At 41.6% G+C, this 13,919-nt stretch overlaps 1 protein-coding gene across 2 annotated transcripts in view; it reads right to left on the reverse strand.

The window, feature by feature from the left end:
• Positions 1-6,363: 6,363 nt before the first annotated feature.
• TBC1D8B (TBC1 domain family member 8B) overlaps positions 6,364-13,919 on the reverse strand; it is a 43,400-nt gene continuing 35,844 nt past the window's right edge. For both annotated transcript variants that reach the window (XM_042479512.1, XM_042479511.1), the window contains exons 19-21: positions 12,488-12,544; positions 11,522-11,619; positions 6,364-10,577 (exon numbers count right to left, since the gene is read on the reverse strand). In XM_042479512.1, coding sequence (XP_042335446.1) covers positions 10,161-10,577; positions 11,522-11,619; positions 12,488-12,544 — 572 coding nt within the window. In that variant the 3' untranslated portion in view covers positions 6,364-10,160. The remainder of the gene's footprint in view (positions 10,578-11,521; positions 11,620-12,487; positions 12,545-13,919) is intronic.

The following is a 13,919-nucleotide window of genomic DNA, read 5'->3' on the forward strand; positions in this document are numbered from 1 at the left end:
TAGTCCAAAAAACCCACCAAAAAAACCCTCTTCTGTTCTTTCCCCATTATAGAGAAAAGGTATAAGTGTATTTTGTTGGTGACAAGGCTGTAAATAGCTGTTGATAATTACAGAGAGCATCAAGGTAGTAGCCACCTTCTTACCATTCCCTACCGTCTGCTAAAAGAAGAATGTAAACACTAGAAGAGCTTGGGTCTTGCATTGTATAGTTTTCAGAGGCAAGGTGCAATCTCTGCATTAAACAAAGAGGGATGGGTGGTATGGGTAGAAGTGAGATGCCTCCCTTTTGTTCTGCACATCAGCTGGAGGAATGCCACTGTTGAGATGGGAACCGAGTAGAATGGCTGTTAACTTAAACAGAATATCCTGCAAATTGGTATCTGTAACTTAAAGAGTGTCTTGTCCCCAAATGAAGGAGAATAAGAAGGCGAGGGGCTGGGTAATGTTAAATCTGGGTCTGACTGCTCCATTTAGTCCTGGAATGGGCCACAAAGACCAAAATGCCAACTTTAAAAAAGCATCGGGAATTGGAAGATTGTAGAATAGAACCTTCTTCTCGGCAAGAAGGTAATGATACTTGGCAGCACTAGGCACTTTATTATTGCAAAGTACTGCTACCTGTCTTCCTCCCTACACAAAATTTTGGAGGGAGGCTTGTGGTGTCTTTAAGAAGTACAGTGCACTTGTTTCATAGACCCACATGGGTAGTTTAGCCAAAGGAATGTTAACCGTGGACATTTTCTCTTGAGTTTATGTTGACCATGGTTTGTTACTTAACCCATACACTTCACAGGAGATGGCAAAACTAATGATGGCTTGTCTTTCCCATTTCGGGATAGTTTGTCTCCTGCCCCTGGAATGGGCTGCTGAGGAAAACAAGCCAGGGACAAGTCAGAGTTGCAGGTTTGGACATCATGGCAAGCCACAGTTTAAACAAGTCAGATTTGAACAAACCGCACTATGGCTTGTTGGATAGTATAAACACAGTGTATGTGAGCTGTTAGAAAAGGACTATACTGAAGCATCCATTGTGTGATATATTTAATTAGGAAACAGATCAGGAAAATGCAACTGAACAGATGCCTACACCAATGAATACATTTCATTTTCTAAGTTTGGTGTAAGGCAAAGGCGAGAGCCTTGTGGCCTCCAAATGTTGTTTAACTTGTAGTTACCAGCAGTCCAGACCACTGCCCAGGGCTTAGGAGTAAGTATCTTTGTGTGCTAACAGCTATTTGAACATAGGTAGGAGATTGTGTAATAAACCAGAGCCCTTTGGTATCCTATCCCTTCTCTGCCCCCCAAAAACATGACTTCTACACTTCAAGCACTATGTGCAGCCTCCCACTTTCAATGTGAGCCAAGAGTATTATGTGTATTTCACCTGGAAAGTGGAAATGCCAGGCTATCTAGACACATCCTCTCCTGTATCCTAATTTTCTTCCCACTATACTCTGCATGCACTTTAAAGTACCCTTGTGTCAACTTAATAACATTTTGCAGCAAGGCATAATTTCCCATTTAACTTTAAATGAAGAGGGGAAGAAATGTGTGAGCCCTTACAGAGAGGGAGGGGATGGTTTCAGCCTCCCTTGTTGCAAAGCCTAACATGCGTTCATCCCTTTCTTTTTTCTCAAAGCACCTGAAATTTCAGAGACAGGGAGGTGAATTGTCCATGTGCACTAAGGTGTGCACACTGCTCTGGTCAGGCCCCACCTGGAATATTACGTCCAGTTCTGGGCACCACAATTTAAAAAGGATGTGGAGAAACTGGAGCATGTCCAAAGGAGAGCGACTAAAATGGTGAAGGGTCTGGAAGCCATGCCCTGGGGATGTTTAGCATGGAGAAGAGAAGGTTAACAGGTGATATGATAGCCCTGTTTAAATATTTGAAGGGATGTCATATTGAGGAGGGACCAAGCTTGTTTTCTGCTGCTCCAGAGACTAGGACCCAGAGCAACGGATGCAAGCTACAGGAAAAGAGATTCCACCTCAACATTAGGAAGAACTTCCTGACAATAAGGGCTGTCTGACAGCAGAATAAATTTCCTTGGAGCGTAGTGGAATCTCCCTCCTTGGAGGTCCTTAAACAGAGGCTGGATGGCCATCTGTTGGGGATGCTTTGATTTGGATTTCCTGCATGGCAGAATGGAGTTGGACGGGATGACCCTTGTGGTCTCTTTCAACTCTATTATTCTATGATTCTATGAGTCAGTCAGTATTACAAATGGTAAGAGTGTGGCTGCCTTGTTTTAGCAAAATGGTAAACTTCATCCAAATGTTTAACCTGCTTGCCATTGGGGGGGAAAAACAACTTTGGGTGAACTAGTTTACCTACACTAACTTTAGAGTTGCCCTCCCCAAACAGAATCACTGTGGTTGCCATGCCTGAGGGAGGTCATTTTGAAATGCTACCTGCTTATAGAGATTACATTGTTTTTGTACATTTTTTGAGTGTGTGCTGTATGGTTCCCTTTCAAGTCTGGCTAAAGGCGAAGAGAGTCCACTTGTCCATGGCTACCAGCTGTGTCCGATGCGTTCCTCTCCAACCCTCTTCCCCCAAACGTATGTCTGTGCCGGATGGGGCTGATCAGTCAAGCCCTTACGATGGCACCCGTGTGTGCCTGGGGAAGAGGAACGGGGAGAAAAATGTGTCCGAAGTGGCTTTGGAGTGGGAATCAATGCTAAAAAAAAACCCCTCTTTTAAAATAAGATTAATGAATATGTATATTTATTGGCCTTTCTGAAATGATGCACTTTATTCATAAAGCACTTATTTTCTTCATAAATTACCACATCTATTATGCCAGATGAGAAGGGCATTGCCTGAGGTTGCTTCAGACCTCCCATGATTTACTGAAGGGAAGGAGAAAAGCAATACTTTGCGGAGCTGTATTCCTCCCCATTGGGAAGTCTGAACTATTTTTGGTTTGCTCCCACCCAAATTGTGAGAGGGACCAAATCCTAGCATCCCTCCCTCAGGTTTTCTGAAGTTTCTTTCTCAGGAACTTGCTTAGTTTTAGGCACTAATGTTGGGCAGAGTGAAGCAACTGCCTCAGGCAGCAGATGCTGAGGAGTGACGGTTAGGAGGGGCTGGTGTTTCTCCCGACCCACTCCCAGTTCATGTTTTGTGGAGGACAGGGTATGTGCCACACAGCATCTTCACCTGCTCAGTGTGGAACAGAGGATGCCATCCCATGCTGAATTCAAATCCCAGTCTAGTCTGCTTCTGCTTGTGGAATTCTGCTTGTGGAATTAATGTTTAAGGGATAAATGGTTTGGATCTACACAAAATGTCTTGGGCTGGCTCTGGCATTGGGACCCTGGGAATTAGTATCGTCCCCTCCTCTGCAAAAACGCATCCTTTTTTTCCACCTCCCCTCAAGGTTTATTTTTTTAAAAGTAATCTTATTCAGGTGAATTGGGCTTGTCCTGATGTAAGTTATGCTTAATGTTTAAGGGACAAATGGTTTGGATCTACACAAAGCCAATTAGCCTGGATCAATGGAGGGGATGTCTGTTAGGAACAGGTCTATGTTATAGGAATTAATCCCATGTATATGGTTTATACAAAAATCATGTACAATTCTCTGTGACAGAGATTGGACTCTTGTGGCTCTCCAAATGTTGTCAGACTGCAGCTCCCAGCATTCTTCATCATTGTTGGGGTGAAGGGACATCTGAATGGCCACAACATTCCCATCCCTGAAGTTTTGTAAACATGGGAAGGAAGTATTGTCGTATACAAAGAGAAATTTGTCAGTCACAAATTCTGGGCTTCAAAAAATACAGGCACCTTTATAAAGTCTTTGCACTTTTAATGAATTTTTGTACATATATATAAGCTAAAGGCTGGTTGATCTAGCCAGGCTGGTTTGACAGATAATGGGGTCTAATCAAAGTTGTATATATTGTGACATACTAGCTGTGTACAAAAGAAAACAGAAAAGAAAAAAGCAACAAAGGCTTACAGCTGAATATTTAGTTTATTTTATATGATGTCAAATATAGATGAATTTATAAATGTTCCCTACTGAAAAGAAGTATTTTGTAAAATGGGCAGGGAGGGGGTGAGGAAGTGTCTTATGGGGACAAAAACCTTGCCTAGAGTACCCTTGTGAAGAAGGTCCATTGGGCAAGAACCAGCATGTCTCCATGTGCTTTAAAGATCTGTACATAGTATTTTGGAAGAAAAAATAAAATAAAATTGTACTTTTAACAACTATTACTCTAAGGCTCCTATCATATTTGGGTGTTGTGAGTTTTTTAAAGGACTTGTTTATGTGCACACAACTGCTTAAGAGTGCTGGCACTGTTTAGGGACAATGGGGGCAGAAACAAGTCTTGACTATCAATTTGCCCAATTCCAAGATATAGCCATGTTAGTTTGCAGAATCAGTACATAGAGAGAGCTTATAGCACCTTTGAGACATGTTGGCAGCATGAGGTTTTGTAGACTTCAGTCTACTTCCTCAGATGTATTTTGTCTGAGCATCTGAGGAAGTAGACTTTAGTCCAGGAAACCTCACGCTGCCAATTTCTTTCTTTTAGTTAGTCTCAAAGGTGCTACAAGATATCTCTGCGTACCAATTTGCCTAATTGTACAGCTCCCATTTTTAAGAGACTGATACTCTCTTGTCTTTATTTCAATCTAAGCAGACATACAAACATATTCTGTAGAATCACGGAGCTGGAAGAGACCTCAAGGGCCATGCAGGAACACAGAATCCAAGCACCATTGACAGATAGCCATCCACCCTCTGTTTAAAAACCTTCAAAGGAGGAGACTCCACCACTCTCTGAGGAAGTGTGTTCCACTGTTGAACAGTTCTTACTATCAGAAAGTTCCTTCTAATGTTTAGGTGGAATCTCTTTTCTTGTAGATTCCATTCCTCTGTGTCCTAGTCTCTGGAGCAGCAGGAAACAAGCTTGTTCCATCCTCAATATGACACCCCTTCAGATACTTTAACAAGACTATCATATCACCTCTTCTCCAGAGTAAACATACCCAGCTCCTCATAAGGCATGGTTTCTAATAAAACAAGACTGGTCTGCAGCTCCTACTTAAACTTTGAGAAAGTTACTTTTGGGGACTGCTACTACTCAAATCCCCCAGGCTGTGAGATTCTAGGCTTTTTTGGGGTGGGGTAATTTCAAACATTTATCTTCACTCCTCACATAAGGCTGTGCCGGCTAAGGTTATCCCAAAGTTGTTCATCCCCCGCCAATAATGCCACGATTGAGCTAGCAATTCCATCAGCTGCTCCTTCAAGGCACAAAGAAGATCACTGGACCCATAAACTAGTCAGACATCAAATTTTCCCTCCCGCACACAACCATACTTTTGTAAGAGACCAGAAGAGGCACACTGAGTTCCAGATTTCCTCTCCTCTACATCATAAATGAAAAGAACCTCTTGATCAATTGTCATAAACAATACTGCGCAGGAACTACATCCAACACTTCATTATTAAAAGACAAAATAAGGCAGCAAGTAGACATTTTTTACTTCCTCAGTAGCAAAAACAAGAAAATAATTACAGTTCCTCTGGAAAATATACCATAATAATCTTGGATTAACAAATCCCGCCAAGAACACTCCATGACAGGCTTGCCTTGGGGTCCCCATAAGTCAGAAACGACTTGAAGGTGCACAACAACAAAATAATAATTTATGAAATATTCTTGGACAAACAACAATATACATATAAAGTGGTTTTATAAGGTGATTTTTAGCAGTCAATAATAATTTTTTATACATGGTTGACAATGCACTTCAAAGAAGATCTCTAAGTTGTTAGCAGTTGTTCTGCTAGCAAGCTGTATTGTGCAAGTCAAAACTTTTGAGGCATTGGCATGGCTTTATGCATCAGCAATGAACAGTCATTGCAGTCATACTCCCCCTTAGTGTCCTGTAGCTTCTCTCATCAAATCTTATAGTCTTCCAAGCCCACCTGCTTTTTCTTTCCATGATACAAGAAAGCTTATTTGGGGGGTAATGTACAGTAGACCCTTAGTATCTGCTGGGGTATGGGCTCCGTGTCCCCCCCCCCCCATATCAAATCTGTGGATACTCAATCCCATTATATTCAATACATGGTGCCTCGGGTTACAAAATTAATTCGTAATGCGGCCGCTTTCGTAACCCGAAAAGCCTTTCGTAAGCCGAATTGCCATAGGCGCTATGGGGAAAAGCCGCGATTCCGTGCGAAAAAGCCAAAAAAAGCACCAAAAGTTTTTTTCGTAACCCGAAAAAACATTCGTAACCCGAAACAATAATTCCCTATGGATTTTTCGTACCCGAAAATTTCTAACCTGGGTATTTGTATCCGAGGTACCACTGTATTGTAAAATGGTGTCCCTTATATAAAATGACAAAAACAAGGCTTGCATTGTGGATTTTTTTTAAAAAAATATTTCAAGCCATGGATGGTCAAATCCATTGATAAAGAATCCATGGATATGGAGGGCCAACTGTACATCAGCAATCACATCAGAGATGTAATGCAAATTGAGACAAGAGCCACAATTTAGCAAAGGATGGGTTTGTGGAAAGAGACAGCAAGGCACAAATACTGTAATCAAACAAATCCATCTTCACCCCAACTTTCAATGCAAGGACAGTGGTAAAAAATTATCCTCAAAACAAACACCAACAACTTTACAAGCATTCAGTCCTAAGAACAAGTTTACAAAACAAATCAGAAGAAATCCTTTTCCATGGGAAATGTTTCCAACATCTGTCTTTATCCTACCAATCCAGGGTACCGGACATGTCGCATGTTCTATTTAATAAATGGAATTTCATTTACTAGGGATAGGAGTGGAAGAGGAGGCATCCAATGCACGTTTAAATAAATATATTTGTTTTTATCCAGAGTAAGGAACCCAGAGACTTAGGGTAAAAAAAACCCCCAAGAATGAAATAGGATGTGACAGGGGAACAGTGTATTTCACTTTCAGAAGGCAAGTAATTCTCCTATGTAAAAAATAATAAAATTCCTTCAAAGTAGCAAACTTTCACATTAGGGAGAATTGTTAGGCTAGAATCCAGAAAATATTCTAAATGCATAGAGAGTCTAATGTGGTAAAAGTCCAGCCCACAATCTTGCTGTGCTGCAGGAATGGAAAAATACCAGTCCAAATGCTTCTTGCCAAGGCAAAATGGAAAGCCTCTCTTGTGAGTGTGCATGCAGTTACCAGGTCAATCCTGGTATGGTTTCCTGGAGAACAATGTCTTCAAAACAGTCAAAAGGGAAAAAACTGGATTTGAGTAAATTAACAGAGTTTGCAAAACACCAACTTTGGAACAAGTGGAACTCAAGGCAGGAGCACTTTTAAAGCTTAAGTTTTAAAGTAAGTTTTGACTCATCTTGATTTGAGCCAACTGACGGAGGGGAAAGCTGCACAAAGATATTATGGCAGAGGATATTTCTGCCTCATCGCTGACCCTTCCATGAAGATGGGGGGGGGGGGGGAGAAGACAAAACACACAAAGGGCCATCATATGAATATATCTTATTACTAACTACAGGCACACCCAATATTGACATTTTGTGAGAGCTGTTATTTGAATGCCTGTTTCCCCTTGCAAGAATAACCTGTTTTAAGAGGTGACTTAGGCATCCAACTGCTTGTTTATTTGCATAGAATTTAGCCTGACACTTCTTCTAGGAAAGGCCTTTTCTAGCACGAAGTGGCACACCCAGTTTGCAGTATAGTCTGAGAACAGCCACCGAGTTAAACTTAAACCTTGTACAGCATCCTGATTTATGGGTCCAGGTAACTTGGTTCCTTTTCTCTTTTTCGGTCCTTTCTGCAAGCCTAAAAGCAACAGTTAATCTTTCTCCTCATTCCTGGCTTGACCAGATAGCAAGTGTTAGCTTTGTACATGCATCATCGCCATGGACCATCACTTGCTAGATGCATAAAGACAGCATACTTCAAATGGCTCAAAAAACTATCTGTGCTCAAGAGAGACAAAAACAAAAGCCTGGTACCTCTGTAAGTAATGATAAAAAGCTGAAGTACAGCCAGCATTATGCTGCATACTTATGTTGGTCATTCCGCATACGTAACAATTGCTCCTGCAAGATTCCAGGATAGAACCTCCATGCAACACATGATACAACATGCATAGAAAAACCATGGCATTTTTCAGTACCTCTTTTTGCAACTCCCTCGGCCCTGGCTGTGCAACAGCAGTTGAGAAGCTACATGGCACAGCTTGGTCTGTTCACTCCCACCACCAATGTTCAGCTGCTGGGATGGGCCCAGGTGAGCCTCACCTTTTCTAAAGCATCCAGGTTTTTAAAAAAACACAGCTTTATGCTGAGAGGCAGAGGCTGCTCTTTCTCCCCCAGGTACACAAGGGCATTTGGCACACACCCAGGTCCAAGCATTTGACTACAATGCTGGAGATCAGGATGTGAATCCCTGCTCAGTCATAGAAACCCATTGAGTGATCTCAGACAAGTCATAATCTCTCAGCCTCAGAAGAAGGCAACTGCAAACCCCCTCTGAACAAATCTTGCCAAGGAAATGCCTTAGGGTTGCTGTAAATCAGAAACAACTTGAAGGCACACAACACCACCACCACAGAGACAAAGCTATTCTGGGAAGCTTCCCTGCCCAAAACTGTTGTTGTGCACCAAGGAATGTAGCAGGAAAGGACAAACTGCCTGCACCCAGTGGATGAACTGCTCCAAAAGCTCCCGTTTCATACACCATAGACCAGTTTTAAATTAGATTTGTATTCTCTATTAGCCTCTTCTTCTCTACCAGTAGCTTGGAATAGCCTTTTCAACTAAAACAGCTCAGCTAGCTCTGTTGGGGTGGGGAAGCCTTGCTGGAAGATTTAGGATTGTTTTGGAAAAAGGGGGGAAGCAAAGTGAATTTTTAACAACACCTATAAGCATGGTAACATTTCATTAGCAGTTATACTTTTGTCATAAACACCTGTGAAGAGCCTGTGGACAGCATAAGGAAGCATTTACACAACTTAGCTTATAATAAATTTTAAAGTGTTGTTCAAACTCTGTTACCAAGCAGTCCCATTACATGCTATCATGGCTGCTGGTTTCTACCTCAAAAAGGAAGCTCCTTGCCCAAAACTCAATTCACGCATCACCAGAGCATCAAGATAAGCTCTCCCTGATCTGGTTCAATGATGTCCATATGCAGGGACTAGAAAGCAGGTTGATTGTTGGGGTTCCTTCTGATTTCATTGCTGGCTCCTCCAGATGATGTCCACACGGAAAGGAACCACGCAGTCGTATTATTTTTTCCACAAGTCACCTGCATGGATTTTGGACGGAGACCACCACTACATGTCTTCCATGGCACTGAAGTACTGTGTGAATTGCATCAAATTAAGGCAGAAAGATAAGGAAATCAAAACAGCTGAGCAAAACAATTGCTCAGGAAATACAGCATCAGATTTAAGCTTGAGAAAGCTACTCTTGTGAACTACATCTCCCAGACCAAGGAGACTACAGAAGCTGTAATACAAAACAGTAATTATTTCAAGCTCTAGCTAGACATCATACCGATAGGAAAATAAGTAGGTTCTCAAGCAGTAATATGGAGCTCTTCCAAGTCTATCTCCAGGAGCTATAATTTTAAATATAGTAACAATAATGACAGATCCATCTACATACTCTAAGCCTCACTCAACTGACTACCCAAAGCACTGAGCAGGCCTAAGTTCAAAGTGAAAGGAGTGATTCTTTGGAAAATTCACCCAGGCTTACATTAGAACATCTATACCACTTTTAAGGGAATGTGGCAGACATTACATTCAGTGTAGGAGACATAGAACTGTAGCTTGGTAAAGCAACAACCTGGGACATTCTGCACATCTGTGCCCTTGACAGGCCAGGCTTAAAGTTCCTGTCCAAGTGGGCATGTGTTGGTTGGCGTGCTTTAAGCCTCCAAGTGTACTAAAATGCAAAAATTAGGTGCAACTGTGCTTTAAGCTATACTTTACTTAACTCTGCAAAAACATAAACAACCCATCATACAAGGGACTTTGAGCTAAATCCTCAATCCCAACCTCCTCACAGAAATTCAATATACACCAAGCATACAAATGCCTCTTGATCCTGAGCAGCTGCATACAGGACAAAGAGGGAAAGAGAAAGACCACAGGCAAGGAAGTGCTATACCCGGGCCCTTGCTTTTAACTGAGAAGCTTTAGCATCTTCTAACTTGGCTCTGACATCTATGGGTTTCTCAAAAAACCTCACCAAAGCAGGTTCATTCATTAAAGAGGCGAGAATCTGCTCAAAAGCAAAGGACCACTCATTGCTGGCTTTGCTCGGGCTCTGAAATGCCAGGCTATCAGTCTGTGGCGTAGGCTGAACTTCCTGGAGATTGTTTCCATCTTCTGCATTATTGTCAGCCACTGGAGGAGCTGTGCTCTTGACCGGTGAAGTGGGGCTCTGAAGTTTTCGGCCTACCTCCTCCATCCTCAGCAAGAGGCTGGTAACAGTGGCAATGGCACGATACAGGAGCTCCTCCTCTGGGTCCCCATGGAACAAGTTATACAAAGTCTTTGAAAACTGGATGAACTGGGACTGGGGAGTGGAGAAAGCAGAAGTGATATTTGCAAGACGTTCTGACTTTACAATGTACCACCATTGTGGTTTGAAAGAATGCACTTTAATATAATTAAGAATATTTGTACAGCAGTTCTTTTTAAAAGTGATCTGCTGTCCCAAGCAGGGCACCATTCTCTCATCAGGTGCCTTCCAAGGATATGTCAAGACCAACACTCCCAACATTCACAGCAGGACCACTGATCCAACATATTTGGAAGTCACTAGATGGAGGAAAGACTGTACTGGGATGTGTCAGGGATCATTATCACCCTCCTCCTCCTTTTATAGTCACAGACACATTGAAACAAAGGAATACAAACTGAGTCAGGCTGGCATCCTATATTGCAGTTATAGATCCATAAGTGGTCCATATTTGCCTATGCTCCTATGCTATGTATTGAGGATCATGGCCCTACTGTTATGATCGTAAATAGTCCCTGAAACCCATCTTACTCAAGACAGTTGCTCTATGCATGTTGCACTGGCAACTGGGCTGCTTCAAAATGACACAGCTAGTTCTCTCCCAACTTCTACCCACAGTGAGACTGGCACAAGCTTCCACTTGTTGGAAAGTGGTTCAGGGATACAAGGATGCTTTTGCACTGCACCTTGGGAGTGAGAGGGAGCCAGCCATGGCTACTCATCCACACAGCAAACCTCCATATCATGGATTGCCTTCCCCAAGCTTAAGGTGGGTTCTGGGGGAAGCTTCCTTAGGTCATTTGTGACTATATTTACATAGTTATCAGTGCAACGTAGAATCTCACTCATAAACATAAGCATGTTAAAACATAAGCATGTTCACAATACAAACATAAATTAAAACATTATTATTGTTTGTACTAACATCATGCTGTTCCCATTATAAAACTCAAGAGAAAACAGGAAAATGTTCAGGTTCTACCTCATCAAACTCTTACCTGGCCCATTCGGGGCAGATCTTTGATGCTTTCTTCCTTTTTAAGCAATTCATCTTGCCACTGCTTCAAATATGCCTGGATATCAACTTTTCCTTTCCCTGTTTTGGGAGGCAACAAATTTACTTTAGAGAAAATAGATGATCTGAATCCCCATGAAACCTGAACCACCTCTTATCTATAGCTTGCATATTTATTTGTTATCCCACCTTTTCTCTCAGGCATGTGACCCAATGAGGTTTGCAAGACAAATTAAAGCAAAGTATAGCTTGTTACTGTGTGCCTTAAAGTTATTTCCGACTTATGACAACCCTAAGGCAAAGCTATCATGGTGTTTAGTACAGCTAAAACCTAATAATAAGAAAGTTGAAAAACCATTAAATAAGCAGTCCTAATAAAACACTAATTTAAAACAGTTTAAAACACAGTGAAAACATAACACATCCCCATTAAAACATATTAAAGAAGATAATAAGTCCAGCTCACTCCATAATGGGTGCATCAATACTGTAAAAATAATGACACCATTTTAACTGCCATGGCTCCATCCTACAGAATCTTGGGTTTTATAGTTTTGTGAGGCATTGGCACTCTTTGCAAGGAAAGGCTAAAAAACTACAAATCCCATAAAACAGAGCTACAGCACTTCAAGTGGTATCAAACTGTATTATTTCTACAGTGTAGATGCATCTAGTGAGACCTTCCTGCATCAGTCAACAGTCAAAAACCTGTTTAAGAAAAATAGCAAGACAGATAGACAGCCTGATCACATTGAACGCTTACAGATTCTAGCCAAATTAGAATTATTTTCAGAAATCTAATTTCTAGAAGAAAAGAAAAAGAATCAGACAGATCAACCAACAAGTCTTTATTCCTGGAAACCAGCAGCTGAAAACTTGTGAAGCTGCTTCATGATGCTTCACTGCAACCCTAAAACAAATTCTCTTGGTTTTAATTTGAATTAGGTACCTTTTTCTGGGCTCATCTTCAACACATCTGCATCCACACTGTCCCCAGGAGAAGAAACTAGGATGGAAAAGATGGACAAAAAATAAACAAACATAAATAATATACATGAATGATACGCTGTTATTTAGTACCCCCAATGTACTTGTCCAACACTCAAACTGCTACTCCACACTGGCTCTGGGTACCATTTATTCTCTGGATAAGCTGGCACATGGACTGTTCCTCCTGCCCAGAGCCAGGGTGGTGTAGCAGGTTGTGTGTTGGGCTGGTACACCAGGAAACCAGGGCTGGAATCCCCACTTGGTTATAGAAACCTACTGCGTGACCATAGGCAGGTCATCCTCTCTCACCCTCAGAGAATGGTAACGGCAACCCCCCTTTGGAAATAATCTTGCCATGAAGACCCTGTGGAAGGTTTGCCTTTCGGTTGGCATAAGTCAGAAACAACCTGAAGGCACACAACAGCAACGACAACAAGAAACTACATCATCATTTCCAGGTCTGTCCTTTCGCAAGTGGCCATGGCTCTCTTGAGGTCTTTCACTCTCTTCTGCTACTCAAGAACCTTTAACTGGATATGCCAGGGATTAAACCTGGGACATTCTGCATGCAATACATGTGCTCTGGCCACTGAAATACATCAGAGTTTGGAAAAGTTAATTAATGGGAAAGTTCACCCCCAGAAACCCCTAGCTAGCACAGCCAGCAAAACCCAAAAATACCTCAGTTCTATGTGACATCTGATCCAATCTTGAATTATGTATAACAGAACATGCTGTTAAAAAAAACAACCCAAAACCCAGGAACATTCTGATTTTTCTGAACTTGTGTATCTATGGATTTTGTTATCCACGGAGGATCCTGGAACCAAACCCCAGTGAATAAGTAAGTGGGTGGGTTTTTTTTCTCGGGTTATGTGGCATGTTCTAGAAGAAAATCTTCTAGAACATGGCCACATAGCCCGAAAAACCCACAAATAACTATGGATGCCGGCCATGAAAGCCTTCGACTTCACAAACTCCATTGAAGAACAACGACCCAATGTACATAATGAAATTTCCTGGAGAGGGGATTCAATTAATTCATTTATGAAATTCATTTATATTTCATATACACCTTATAAACATAGTGTGTAGGTAATTTTATACACAATAGTTTTAATAATTTTGTGCATGAAACAAAGTTTGAGTACGCTGAACCATCAGAAAGCAAACATGTCACTTTCTCAGTCACCCCTGTGGTCAATTTTGGAATGTTTTGAATTTTGGAATTCTGTACAAAGGAGACATAAAAAACCTGAAGCACACCAAAATCAGAACCTAAAATCTCTTTCACTGGTGGAAGATAGGATAAAGCTTTGATGTCTGCTCTCTCACAGACTGAGCGAAAGAATCATGGCTGTTGTGGTCTATAAACAGAACATGCCCAAGCT

The sequence above is a fragment of the Sceloporus undulatus genome, chromosome 7 (assembly GCF_019175285.1).
Source record: "Sceloporus undulatus isolate JIND9_A2432 ecotype Alabama chromosome 7, SceUnd_v1.1, whole genome shotgun sequence".
Classification (NCBI taxonomy): domain Eukaryota; kingdom Metazoa; phylum Chordata; class Lepidosauria; order Squamata; family Phrynosomatidae; genus Sceloporus; species Sceloporus undulatus.